At 40.3% G+C, this 13,916-nt stretch overlaps 1 protein-coding gene across 1 annotated transcript in view; it reads left to right on the plus strand.

Annotated features, from left to right (window-relative positions):
• Positions 1–13,916, plus strand: part of ADAMTS17 (ADAM metallopeptidase with thrombospondin type 1 motif 17) — a 918,064-nt gene that overhangs the window by 472,382 nt on the left and 431,766 nt on the right. The window contains exon 9 of the mRNA XM_042783577.1: positions 12,106–12,246. Within this exon, the coding sequence (XP_042639511.1) occupies positions 12,106–12,246 (141 nt within the window). The remainder of the gene's footprint in view (positions 1–12,105; positions 12,247–13,916) is intronic.

Genomic DNA, 13,916 nt, shown 5'->3' on the forward strand with positions numbered 1-13,916 from the left:
ATATTTGGGAATAATTCTCATTAGGGACACAAAAGTCTTGTGCAAAGAAAACTACAAAAGACTACTTCAAGAAACCATAAGAGATATACATAAACGGAAGAACATACCATGCTCATGGATAAGAAGATCAAACATTGTGAAAATATCAGTTCTACCCAAAGCAGTCTATATATTATTCAAAGCAATCCCAATCCAGATCCCAGCAACATTCTTTAAGGATATGGAAAAACCAATCACTAATTTTATATGGAAAGGAAAGAGACCTCAGATAAGCAAATCACTATTGAAGAAGAAGAACATAGTAGGAGGTCTTATACTCCCAGATCTCAAAACCTACAATAAAGCCACAGGTGTCAAAACAGCCTGGTATTGGTACAATGACAGACACATAGACCAATATGAGAACACAGAAATAGATCAATCAACCCATGGTCAGCTGATCTTTCACCAAGGGCTAAAATCCATTAAATGTGCAAGAGATTGTGTGTTTAATAAATGGTGCTGTCAAAACTGGATACCTTGCACCATACAGAAAAACTAACTCCGGATGGATCAAACACTTAAAAGTGAAACCTAAAACCATAAAGTTCCTCAAAGAAATAATAGGGGGCAAATCTAGAGGTCCTAATTTATGGCATAAATAGACTGTCGAGCATAAACCACAATGTACAAACAGCAGAAAACAAACTGGATGAATAAAATAAAAAACCTAACTTACTGTCATCATGTTGATTCTGATTCTAGTGACCTCCGTTGGGTTTCCAAGGTGGTAAATCTTTAAGGACATAGATTGCCCATTCTTCCTTCTGCAGAGTTGCTGGTAGGTTTGAACCACCAATCTTCTAGTTAGCACTCACATGCATTAGGCACCACACGACTAGATGAATGGGACCTTCTAAAAATTAAATTTTTATGTGCTTCCAAAGACTTCTCCCAAAAAGTCAAAAGAGAAGCTACAGACTGGGAAAAAATATTCAGCAATGACATATCTGACAAAGGTCTTATCTCTAAAATTTATAGAAAAGTCCAACCTGTCAACAACAAAAAGATGAACAATCCAATTTAAAAATGGGCAAAAGACACTCATCAAAGAGGATATTCAGATAGCGAACAATCAAACGAAGAAATGTTCATGATCATTAGCCATTAGAGAGATGCAAATCAAAACAACAATGAGATGCCATCTTCCCCCAGCACTAATAGCGAAGTTTAACACAACAGAAAATAACAAATGCTGGTGAGGATGTGGAGAGATTGGGACTCTCACACACTGCTGGTGGGACTGTAAAGTGGTACAACCACTGTGGAAAGCAGTGTGGTGATTCCTTCAGAAGTTGGAAATAGAAATACTATTTGATCCAGCAATCCCATTACTAGGTATATATCCTATAGAAGTGAGAGTCAGAATAAGAACACATATATGCACATCCATGTTCATCACAGTACTATTTACAGTAGTAAAAAGCTGGAAACAACCTAGGTGCCCATCAACAGAAGAATGGATAACCAAACTATGGTACGTACACACAGTGGTGTACTATGCAACACTAAAGGATAATGTAGAATCTGCAAAACACCACATAACATGGATGAACTTGGAGGACATTATACTGAGTGAAATAAGTCAACCACAGAAAGACAAATATTGCATTAGTTCATTATTATAAAAAGTCAAGAAAGGTTTATATTTGGAAGAAAAGTTTCTTTGTTGGTTACCAGGGATGGGAAAGAAGGGGAGAGAACAGTATGAAAATGAAAAATAATAATAATCAAAAAAAAAAAAAACCAACAGTTACTGTTGAGCCTATTCAAATTCATGGTGACCCTATGTGTGTTAGATTATAACTGTGGTCCACAAAATTTTCAGTATTTATTTGTCCAAAGTACATTGCTAGGCCTTTCTTCCAAGCACCCCAGACGGATTCAGACTTCCAAGCTTTCTGTTAGCAGCTGAGCACATTAATCATTTGCACAACCCACTACCCATTAGATTTAGGAACAAGGTAAAGGTGGCTGTGTTGTAATGGATATTTAGCATTGTATTGGAAGTCATGTCTAATTTAATAATACAAGAAAAAGAAATGAAGTATAAATATTGAAAGGGTAGAGACAAAGAGATCATTATTATTGGAACCAGGAGGTGTTCACCATGGTGTTGAGGCACAAGATCACAATAGTCTCTGGATTTCCTGTATACCATCCTGACTATAGCAACTCCCATAGGATTTCCAAGGCTGTAAATCTTTACAGAGGCAGATTGCCCTACCTTCCTCCTATGGGAGCAGTGGTGTGTTTGAACCACTGACCTGGGTAGCAGCCAAATGCCTTATTCCTGTATACTAGCAATGATCAATTAGAGAAGAATATAAAGCAGACCCCATTCATAACATCAGCCAAAGATAAAAAATACCTAGGAGTGATGCTAATAGGAAATATAAGACCTACATGATACAAGCTTAAAAAACTTTCCCGAGGGACATTAAAGAAAGCCTGATATAATAATAACAAATAGTAACCAAGGAGTGGATACATAGGTAGACATTCAAGCTGAACTGGTGTGGAATAAGACTACACACATGGGAGTTTATAGATAGATAGATATGTATGGCACATGATATTTCAATGTATGTATTTATATGTGCTGCAAATATATCCATTATGTAATAGAGCAGGAGCTCTGGTGGCGTAGTGCCTAAGGTATTTGACTGCTAACCAGAAGGCTGGTGGTTCAAAACCACCAGCCACTCCTCAGAAGGAAGGTTGGGCAATCTACTTCTGTAGTGATATTGCCTCGGAAATCCAAGGAAGGGTCACTATGAGTCAGTTCCGACTCGAAGGTGGTGTGTTTCATTTTTCATTTTCATATGTAATGGAGCATACAGGGGACAAAGATAAGAAAACTTCTTAGCCATAATAAAACACCTCGAGAGAATGAATTACTGGGTCTAGGGGCTCAGGACCATAGTCTTTGGGAACACTAAGGTCAATTGGCATAACATAGTCCACAAAGACAGTGTTCTACATCCTGCTATGGTGAGTAGTGAATGGGATCTTAAAAGCTAGCAAGTGACCATCTAAGATGCAAGTGTCAATCTTTCTCACCTGGAGCAAAGACCAGTGAGGAAAATGAAAGACTCAAGGAAATAATTAGTCCAAAGGACTAATGGACCATGCGAATCTCAGCTTCCACTAGCCTGAGTCCAGAAGAACTTGATGATGCCTGGCTACTACTACTGACCACTCTGATCAGGACAGAGTGAGAGAAAAATGTGGAACAAAATTCAAAATCATAAAAAAAACCTGTCTTACTGGTTTAATAGAGACTGGCGGAACCCCTGAGACAATGGCCCTTAGACACTCTTCAAACCTGAAACTGAATCCACCCCTGAGGATCACCCTTCAGCCAAACAACAGATAGGCTATGAAGTGAACAGTAACACCTGTGAGGAATGTAATCCTTAAAACAATCAACCATAAAGAACAAAAGGGCAGCATCTGCCCCAAAACAAAGCCCAGAAGGCAGGAAGGGACAAGGAAGAAGGACAAATAGAAATTGGGAATCCAGGGAAGAAGTGCTGTTACATTGAAGAGATTACAACTAATGTCACAAGACAAAATGTAAATAATTGATTGGAAAACTAATTTGCTCTGTAAACTTCTCACACAAGCCACAATTTAAATAATAATAATAAGAAAAAGCCTGACACAATAGATGGCTCGTGTCCCAGGGTGGCAGGATTCAAAATTTCAGTGATGTCATTTCCCAAATTAATCAGTGTATTCAGGGTAACCCCAAGCTAAAGATTTTTTTTTGGAACCTGATAAACCAAAATTATATGGGAGAATAAAGTTCTCACCTGATATAATTCTGATAAAAAAGAAGGAAGAAAGGGAAGGAGGGAGGGAGGAAAGACAAAGAAAGAGTGGAAAAGGAAGAAGGAAAATTAGCTTATTACTTTCACTTGCTCTACTTGCCCCATGAGAGAGCCTTCAGCACTCTATATGGTTACATGTTTTTTTAACAAGCACACTACAGTTTTTTCACCTGAATCAGAATTTTCCTTTCAAGAATAGTCACCTTGGGAAGCTAGATCCCTTTTCCCTCACTGTAGCCATTATCTTAAACATTTTTAAAATGCCTAATTAGAATCATTTTCAGATCCAACACTTCTATAGAATGTTTTTCCAGATCAGAAATCAACACACCTTCATCAGTGTTTTTTGGAGAATTTTTTCAAATGTCATTTGACTCCACATCTATTGAAGTGATAGGACAAATATTTCATGATTTTGCCCTGGAGGCATTTGTGGAAAGCTCTAAGTAATGAGGAGAAGGACATGTGTCTCCCAAGGAGATGCCAGTCAGACGGTATGTCCTCATGTGCCCATGCTAAAGTGGTAGGAGGAGGATCCACATATGGACAGGCTCTACCATGTATGCTAGTAGGTTAAATGGACATCAGTGTTCATATGCTGCTCTCATTCTATAGCTGCTTATTGAGCCCCACCAGTGCCCAGTCCTTCACTGGAAACTGAAGGGTGTGACTAGCTCACTGTGGTAAGGACTGTCACTGCTATGTGAGAGCAGGGCCAACAGAGCATCTTAAGGCTAGGAAATGTCTTTTCACCAAGATATGTATAATAGCTTCAACCCTAGAAGCCTTCGTCCCTTGGTCCTTTACCACCCCAGGTTCCTGGATGCATGTGAGTCAAGCAAGAATGTGACTTGATGCATTCAAACCTAGACCTGTTGCTGGGAGATAAACAAAAACTGGACACTCAGTTAGAATCCCAACATCATCATCTTGTATGAAGGGTGACATGTAATACAGAGAGACTTTGCCTCTCATACTTTGGTTATGTTATCTCCAGCCCCTGCAGAAGGACATTATACTTGGTAAAGTAGAGAGTCAGCAAAAAAGAAGATGACCCTTCACAAGATGGATTGACACAGTGGCTGCCAACAGTGGGCTCAAGCATAGTCCACTGTTGTACATAGGGTTGCTATGAATTGGAATCAACTTGACAGCACCTAACAATGTACTATAGACTAGAGATCACCAAAGATTTACCCTCACAGGCATCCTGAGGACATTCGTGGTCCTGGACAGGTTGACCACCTACCAAGAGCAGTTGTTATTGATAGCTGCCTTTGAGTTGGCCTACTCATAGTGACCCCATGTACAATGGAACAAAATGATGCCCAGTCCTATACCACCTCCATGGTTGATTGTGGATTGAACTGGTGGATTCCATAGGGTGTCATTGGATGATTTTTGGAAGTAGATCACCAGGCCTTTCTTCTTAGTCTTCTGGAAACTCCTCTGAAACCTGTTCAGCATCATTGCAACATGCAGACCTCCACTTAACAGATGGGTGGTGTCTATGCAGAATGTGCATTGGATGGGAATCTAACTGAATCTCCTGCATGGAAGGTGAAAATACTACTCCTGAACCACTATCCCCACTGACCATAGTAGAGGACCTCAAAGGCTTCCACAAAGCCTCTCTTCAGGGGTTTTAATCTTGCAATACCTGGGCCACATCCATTAGAACTGTTATGCCTTCTGCAGTGAGCTCATTGTAAAACAAAAATGGGTTCAAAGGCATTTAAGTGGAACAGGAACATGTCAGTTCACTACCAGCCCCACCTTCCCTATTGTATGACATCTTCCCACTAGCTTCATTACCTGTTCAGCTTCCTCAGGACACCTGGATTTACAGCTCTGAGGCTGCAATATTTCTTCACGCAGGCATAATAGGTTGTCATGGGTTCCATATCCACCATGCCAGATTTTTTGTTCTGTGTTTTGCGACGTAATCCTTCTTCCACTTTTTAGAATGCAGACTCCATGAATGAATACTCTTGCCTGTTCCCAGCACCTGCAGCAGTGCCAAGCACATGGAAAGCATTTGACAAATGATTGTTGAATGAATGAATGGCATGAAGTACTGTGGTGTCATTATCCCTGTTTCATCATAGATGAGAAAACTGAAACTCAGTGGTATAACATACCTCTTTTAAGAGGCAGAGCGAGAATCCTCATCCAGGTTTCTTTGACTCCAAACCCAGGGCTCTTTCAATGCACGCACTCTGCTTCTAGAATATGAGCCTGAATTGCTCATGCTTCTTCCTTTCTCTTTCTTTTATCTTTCTTGCAACACAATTAGTTGAATTTTTGTTAAATTAGAAGTTAAAAGCCTATTTGGTGCTAATGTGTGTGTCTATTGCTGTTTTTTGTAGTTGTTGATTCCCACTTACAGCTACTTTATGTTGTTGTTGTTATGTGCCGTCGAGTTGGACCTGACTCATAGCGACCCCTCCTTGGGTTTCCGAGGCAGTATCACTACGGAAGTAGATTGCCCCATCTTCCTTCCAAAGAGTGGCTAGTGGGTTTGAACAGCCAGGCTTCTGGTTAGCAGTCAAATGCCTTAGCCACTATGCTACCAGAGCTCCCACAGCTACTTTATGGAAAGGTCAGCAGTTTAACTCATCAGCAAAGCAGCTGCTTTGTGGGAGAAAAGACCTCCTACAGCTACTTTATAGGAGGTCTTTTCTCCCACAAAGCAGCTGCTTTGCTGATGAGTTAAACTGCTGACCCTTCCATTAGCAGCTGAATGCTTAATCATTTCATCAGCAGAGCTCCTTTGTATATGGATATGTAGATCACCAGGCCTTTCTTCCTAGTCTGTCTAAGCCTGGAAGTCCTGTTGAAACCTATCTACCATGGGTGACCCAGCAGTTATTTGAAATATCAGTAGCATACCTTCCAGCATCACAGCAACACTCAAGCCACCACAGTATGATAAACTGACAGAGGCACTACACAGTAACTACAACAATGGACTTAAATGTACCAACAATCATAAAGGTGGCACAAGATGGGACAACATATTGTTCTGTTATATGTAAGATTGTCATGAGTCAGCTGATGTGACAGCAGCGAACAACAACAACAATGTATGTGCACATACATACACATGCAAGACCATTTCAAGAGGCAGAATCTGACTCATGTTCCTAACATAAAAAAATCTCATACATATAAATTCAAGAACTTGCATGTTTTTGTCATTTCTGTAGCCTGGCTTGCTAAGAGAGATGCAATATGTACAATATGCATATTACCCATTTTCACCCTTTCATCTCTGGTAGCATAGTGCCTAAGGCACTTGACTGCTAACCAGAAGGCTGGTGGGTTTGAACCACCAGCCACTCCTCAGAAGGAAGGTTGGGAAATCTACTTCTGTAGTGATACTACCTCGGAAACCCAAGGAGGAGTCGCTACGAGTCTGGTCCAACTCGACAACACATAACAACAACATTAACACTGTGGTTGCTCCACTGGTGATTCAGAATTTCATGGTGCATCAGAATCATTCTCATAGACATAATTTCACATTATATTCAGTGGCTGGGCACATAGCAGGTGTGGCTGAAGCTGTGGCAACCCCAACTCTCTAGTTGTGTTGTTGTAGAGTGCCCTGGAAGCTGGTGGGCTCATTTCCTGTACAAACAAAAGCTTCCTTTAGGCAAGTGAATTTTTACTATTGCCTATTCCTTTTGTTCTTCATAAATGTACCTATAAATAATCATGACAACTAACCAAGTTCTTCAGCCTACTATGCATTAGTATAGCCTGTCATCCCCTACTGATTTTTAGCTCTTATAGATATTTTTTGAGTAGCTGAAGATTTGAGGACAGTCTGGTCCTTGGTAAAAGATAAACACAGTGGAGCATTTCCCCTTTAGTGCAGCACTGGTGTGTTACCATTATGTTAATGAAAATAACTAATGCAAACCTATTCACCATTTCTTAGAAATGGCCATGAACCAGCATTTTTACTCTAGTGTCAACAAACATTTTTAAACAGGGATTCTCAGGCAGTATGACTTTCAGGTTATTGAAGTAGGTAGTCATCCACTCCCCTAATTGAGAGGCTAAATTAATGGGAGCCATTTCTCTGGGTTCATCATCCCACCCTAAGCATTCCTTTCGCACCTCATGCAAGGGAGGCCAAACTTGACCAGTATACTTGACATCAATATCCCAAAGCTTCTGAGAGACAGGTGGGCCCAGAGCTAAGCTAAAATTCCCAAGATGACAGATACACCAACTCTAGAACACCTCTCCATTTAACATGGCCCTCAACATTAGAGAAGAAGTGAGGATGGGTTGGAGCATTGTGGGAATTCTCTCAGAACTCCCTGTATGGTATGTATTGAATCTGCTGAAAAGCAAATACAGTAGCAGTGTGTTATCTTGTTTTAAGATTCTGTCAACTCAAGGCTATGAAGATTATTGTGTCTTATATATCTGGGCCATATGTGACATGAGGCCTGTGTCCTTAATCCCACAGTCATTTAAACATAAAATCACTGTGTGTACTTAACTCTACACATTTTTGTTAAATATAATGTTGCCAGAAATAATGGATACCCTGGGACATAAACCTAAAATAACATAGACTTTTCAGCCCAGCAATCTTTAATTTAAACTAAAAATAGCCTAAACAGTAGTTAATGTAAAATTCACCTATCAAAACTCCCAGCCTAATACCAGTTCATCAAACTGCAAATTTATGAGGAACTTAGTTAGCATTTGAACATTTTGAGGCAGATCCAGCATGATCTATATTAGAGAAAGTCTCCAGAAACCCAAGAATCTCACTCTTGGCTGGTCTTACTACTGGAACATTCCTCAGGGAAGTCCTTCTGTGAGGGCTGAAAGAGTGAAACACTAACAGTACACAGCCTGCACCTAGTTTGTCAGAGTCCTGTCTGGAACGTGTGGTTGTAGACGCCACAGTCAGCTGCTTTGATAAACATCATTTATGTCTCCGAAGAGATTAGGGTCCCTGGCCAGGAGAATCTGGCAGAGTGTGGAAGGAGCCTCTTTTATTTTATAACCAATTTAACCAGAGAAAACTTGGCAACGGTTACAAGTGTAACATTCCTCCGGACGTGGTGAGACTTTTCTTCCAGTGCTTGCATGTCCTCCAATTATGGTTTTCCAGACAACATCCTTGTTGTTTGAAAATCCCATCTAGTGGCTGCTCAGGAGATCCCAGCTAGGGGAGATGAGAGGAGGCTTATGAAGGCACAGAGACAGAACAGTTAATTCATGTGGTGACTGTCTATAGGATTGTGGCCCAGGTGTAAAAAGTTTCACTACCTGAGGGGGAAGATACCTCTGATCCTGGTTAAATTATAATGAAAGAGGTTTTACAGAGTTTGTGCAGGGAGAGTTGAGGGTCCCTTATGGGACTTGAACATTTCTGAAAATAAGATTATGCTAGGAGCTCTGGTAACATAGTGCCTAAGGCACTTGACTGCTAACCAGAAGGCTGGCGGTTCAAACCCACCAGCTACTCCTTGGAAGGAAGATGGGGCAATCTACTTCAATAGTGATACTGCCCCAGAAACCCAAGGAGGGGTCGCTATGAGTCGGGTCCGACTCGACAGCACATAACAACAACAACATGTCTAGTTGGTGTGTGTGCAAATGTTGAAATGTTCCACACATTGTAATTAGTCAGATACTCTCCTGAGGCTTAGGCAGGAGAAAGGGGCTTTCTCTGATTGAGGAACTTGCTGTGCAGGTAACATAGGCAAATGGAGCCCCTGGGTAAGTGTCAACAGATGATTTCTCAAGGACTGCAGCTCAGAGTCCCAGAGTTGTGCAGGCTTTCTGAAACCATTAACATTCTGTAAGCAGGGAAAACATCCTTTCCCTGAGGCTCATGTTCCCTGAAGGTTTTGCATCATTGGTACAAAGGCAGCCTTGAATTTGCCTTATTTCTTCCAAAACACAGACCGTGTGGAGAAAAGTAGAGAGACTGATCACTGACTCACACCATGACTTCTGCACCCTGTAGGTTGGGCCATCATAAACAAGGACCACACCTGGCAAATTTGGCAACTGAACAATATACGTGGTCCACCTGCTAGGATTTTATTATATTATATATTAATATGACTGTTAGAGTCATTTTTTCATGAGACATTTTATTTCTTTAATCTGTGTACATTTAACAGAGTTCATTGAAATCTATCAACATTTTCAGAAGATCTACCCATTTGAAAACTGTCCCAAGTTTATTAAAAGATGTCAAATTGAATCACAAATCAAATTTAATGTGACTTGATATTCTTCATTAAGGTGCTTGGAAAAACAATCAATTCCTTCAAAAGTTTGTGTGTGTGTGTGTGTGTGTGTGTAAAAAGTAAAACTGAATAATTTAATTGAAAAATAGACTCATTTTATTCAATAAAGTGATTGTTGGAAATTTATCTAAATTTTTCTCATTGGTCAAATTGATCTGATAGTTTCTTGGTTTTTCATTTAACCCCAACTGAATGCATACTTTACATCTAAGCAGGAGAATGAGACTGAATCTAACTGTAAATTGCTTCATTATTCTGTTGAACAATTTGCCACTGCACTAGGATTAGCACAAATGTCATGGATCTGAAGTTTCCCATTGGGGGCCTTTCTTCAATATTAAACAGATAATTTACTCGATATCTATATATTGAGGTCTTACTATGTTCCAAGCACTGATCCATAAGCTTTGATACAAAGATGTCCTAAGGAAATATGTGAGTTAGAAGACCCTGTGGGAAAGAGAGCCTGGTGGAAAGAACCTGAAATTTGGTTGAGAGTTTCCGACTGAGAGAGAATGTGGTGGCCATCATCTCTAGGAGGCACCATGGAAGCTCTTGTCTGAAATGATTGTAATTGGTCAATTACCAAAAAAAAAAAAATTGGTTGAAGTAGAAAAATATAAAAATGTTATACTTAGATATTTACAACATTTTATTTTAATTTAAACCATGAAAATGTTATTCATCAATTTTATGATGTGGGTGAAAACCTTTTTTTGCACTTGAGTGTGTGTTGGTGGGAATTTCACATAACACAACCCACACCTCTAGTGCAATAAGTCTTAATTCCAATGTCATTTTCTTTAGATTGAAACAGGAACATAAAAGACCTTCTGAAAAAGTGTAGGGGCAGATTTTTATACTTTTTCCCAATCTTTTGCCGTTGTCTCAACCACATCAATTTGGTAATTTTAGCTGCTAGCTAAATTTGTTTTCCTGAGGGGGGGAAAAAAAAACTTTCCTTTTATTCTCATGTTTCATTGGCTTATATAACATGTAACCACAGATATTAATTGAAATAACAGGCATAACTGGCATAAACAGGTTTGAGAATAAATACAGTTCACCCTTAGTAAGTGCACACTCAACTGATGGGAGCAGAAATGAGTGAGTGACTGGAGAGGGGTCTGAATACCAGAAATGTGTTTTACAAAGTTCATGGATGATGTCAGCTAATCCGGCCCAAGTGGAGATCAGTTAAGGAAACATCTCTGTAGGGAAAATACAGGAGTATCTGGACCATATCCAAAGTTTGCTGACCCACACTTTGGCCCATCTGATCTGATGTGTTCTGCCTGTCAGCTTTCTTCAGTGATCACATGTATATAAACTAAAGATCATTGTTCACTTGAGTGTATGGCCACCTCCTCCCCCATCTCCATGCCTAGACAGTCATCCTGGTACCTTTCAGGTACAACTTGGGGGGCAATGGGTGTGATCTTCGTAGACCCAAGTATTGTGATGGGAAACACAGAAAAGCCACAATTTGTCATGGGCTGAAAGACTTGAAGTCATGATATTCTGTAGATTAAAATATTGATCCCCACTACCTTTTGCACCATAACTTATCGCTGTGGCACACAAAATGCTTAGACCATAAATATTGGGATATTTTTATGTGGGAAAGTAAGTCTAATCAGCAAAAGCTTAGAGTTTAAGAATCGTACTATCACAGTTAATTTTCACACATAATTCTTTGTTTATTCATATATTTAGCAAATACTATTAGCACCTATTAGGTGCTCAAACAGTCTTTATTCACTAAACAAAGCTTTATCCTGTGTATTTTCTGCAAACTTGTCTTTATTGGTCTGTGAAAACCAGGTGTCACCCTACATCATCTTTTATATATATGATTGCTGTAAGCATGTTAGTACCTGGAACTGGAAATAAGAAGCTTGTAGCCTAAGTGTCCCTCTCCCTTTCTACCATGGCAGCTTGGGGATGAACCATGACGATGACCACTCATCCTGTGCTGGGAGGTCCCACATCATGTCAGGCGAGTGGGTGAAAGGACGGAACCCCAGCGACCTTTCATGGTCTTCCTGCAGTCGAGATGACCTTGAAAACTTCCTTAAGTAAGTATTTGTCGTTCGATAGAATCACTATCATAGGAAAGACTTACAAAAGACCAAAAAAAAAAAGGGTCTCAGCAAATCCGAGAAGGAGAAATGAGTCTTTTTCAGAATTCTCAGCTGACCCGAGAGATCAGTCAGTACAGACTCTTGTAACAAAGCCTCTCTCCTAAGGGCATCTCTGTATGATGGTGGGCACCCAACATGTTATTGTTGTCATGTGCCATCGAGTTGTCTCTAACTCATAGCAACGCTGTGTACAACAGAACAAAACACTGTCCAATCCTGTGCCAGCCTCATGATCCCTGCTATGCCCGAGCACATCGCAGCATCCACTGTGTCAATCCATCTTGTTGAGGGCCTTCCCCTCTTTCATTGACCCTTCACTTTACCAAGCATGACATCATTTTCCAGAGAATGGTCTCTTCTGCCAACAGGACTTAAGTAGGTGAGACGATGTCTGGTCATTCTCACTTCCAAGGATCATTCCAGTTGTACTTGTTCCAGGACAGATTTATTAGTTCTTTTATCAGTCCACAGTACTTTCAGCATTCTTCGACAACACAACAACTCAAAAGCATCAACTTTTCTTCAATCTTCCTTATTCATTGTCCAGCTGTCACATTCATATGAGCCAATTGAAAATACCATTGCTTGGGTTAGACCCATCCTAGTCTTCAAGGAGATATCTTTGCTCTTCAGCACTTGAAAGGAGTCTTTTACAAAAGATTTGCCCAATGCAATACGTTGTCTGATGTCTTGACTGCTGCTTCCATTGGTACTGATTATAGAACCAAGTAATAAGAAGTCTTTGAAAACTTCAGACTTTTATCCATTTATCATGCTGCTGCTTATTGGTCCAGTTGTGAGGATTTTTGTTTTCTTTATATTGCCTCATCCATGTAACTATTGGGGCCCTCCATCCACTAGGAATAATATGCTCTCATGTTAGTCCAGTTACTTCCTTTACCTCCAGAAAGACAAAGTAATTAAAACTCCTTTTTGGGTACCCATGACAAGTGCCAGTAGATGATTCCACTTCCTGGTGCCAGGTCTTGAGGCACTTAGAGGACCATACTGTTTTCTTTTGGTAACAATGTGAGCAGATACACTTCCAAAGACTGTGATGTTACTTGTATTCTGGTTGGAGGGTCACCTGGGGTCTTATTCTGGAATATGGAGCTAACACCCATGGGAGGCAATTTTATCAACCTCAAAGCCTCAGGCAGCACTGTGGTCCGCCGAACTAGGGAAACCTTACATGTAAGAATGCATATTTGAGTTCTGGTAAGATGGCAGAATAGGCAGAAAGACTGCACAGACCCTTTTCCACAAAGAAAAGGGGAAACAATTAACATAGATACAGAAGATAATACTGGACCCTTGAGCTTTGAACGGAAGTGGACCAAACTTCAGCTACCAGAAGAATTTGCATGAAAACACCAAAAAAGGAGATATACAGAGCTACGGTCTGGCAACGATCCTGACAGCACAGACAGCGTGGATATTGCCAAGTGGTGGTAGGACCTAAGAGTTAACCTAGAGGAGGATTCCAAGATGGCGGAATAGGCAGAAAATCTGCACAGACCCTCTTCAACAAAGAAAAGGGAAACCAATTAACACAGACACAGAAGATAATCCTGGACCCCTGAGCCTTGAAGGGAAGGATATAG

Source organism: Orycteropus afer, unplaced genomic scaffold (assembly GCF_000298275.1).
Source record: "Orycteropus afer afer isolate SDZICR_OR568_19922 unplaced genomic scaffold, OryAfe1.0 scaffold00019, whole genome shotgun sequence".
Classification (NCBI taxonomy): domain Eukaryota; kingdom Metazoa; phylum Chordata; class Mammalia; order Tubulidentata; family Orycteropodidae; genus Orycteropus; species Orycteropus afer.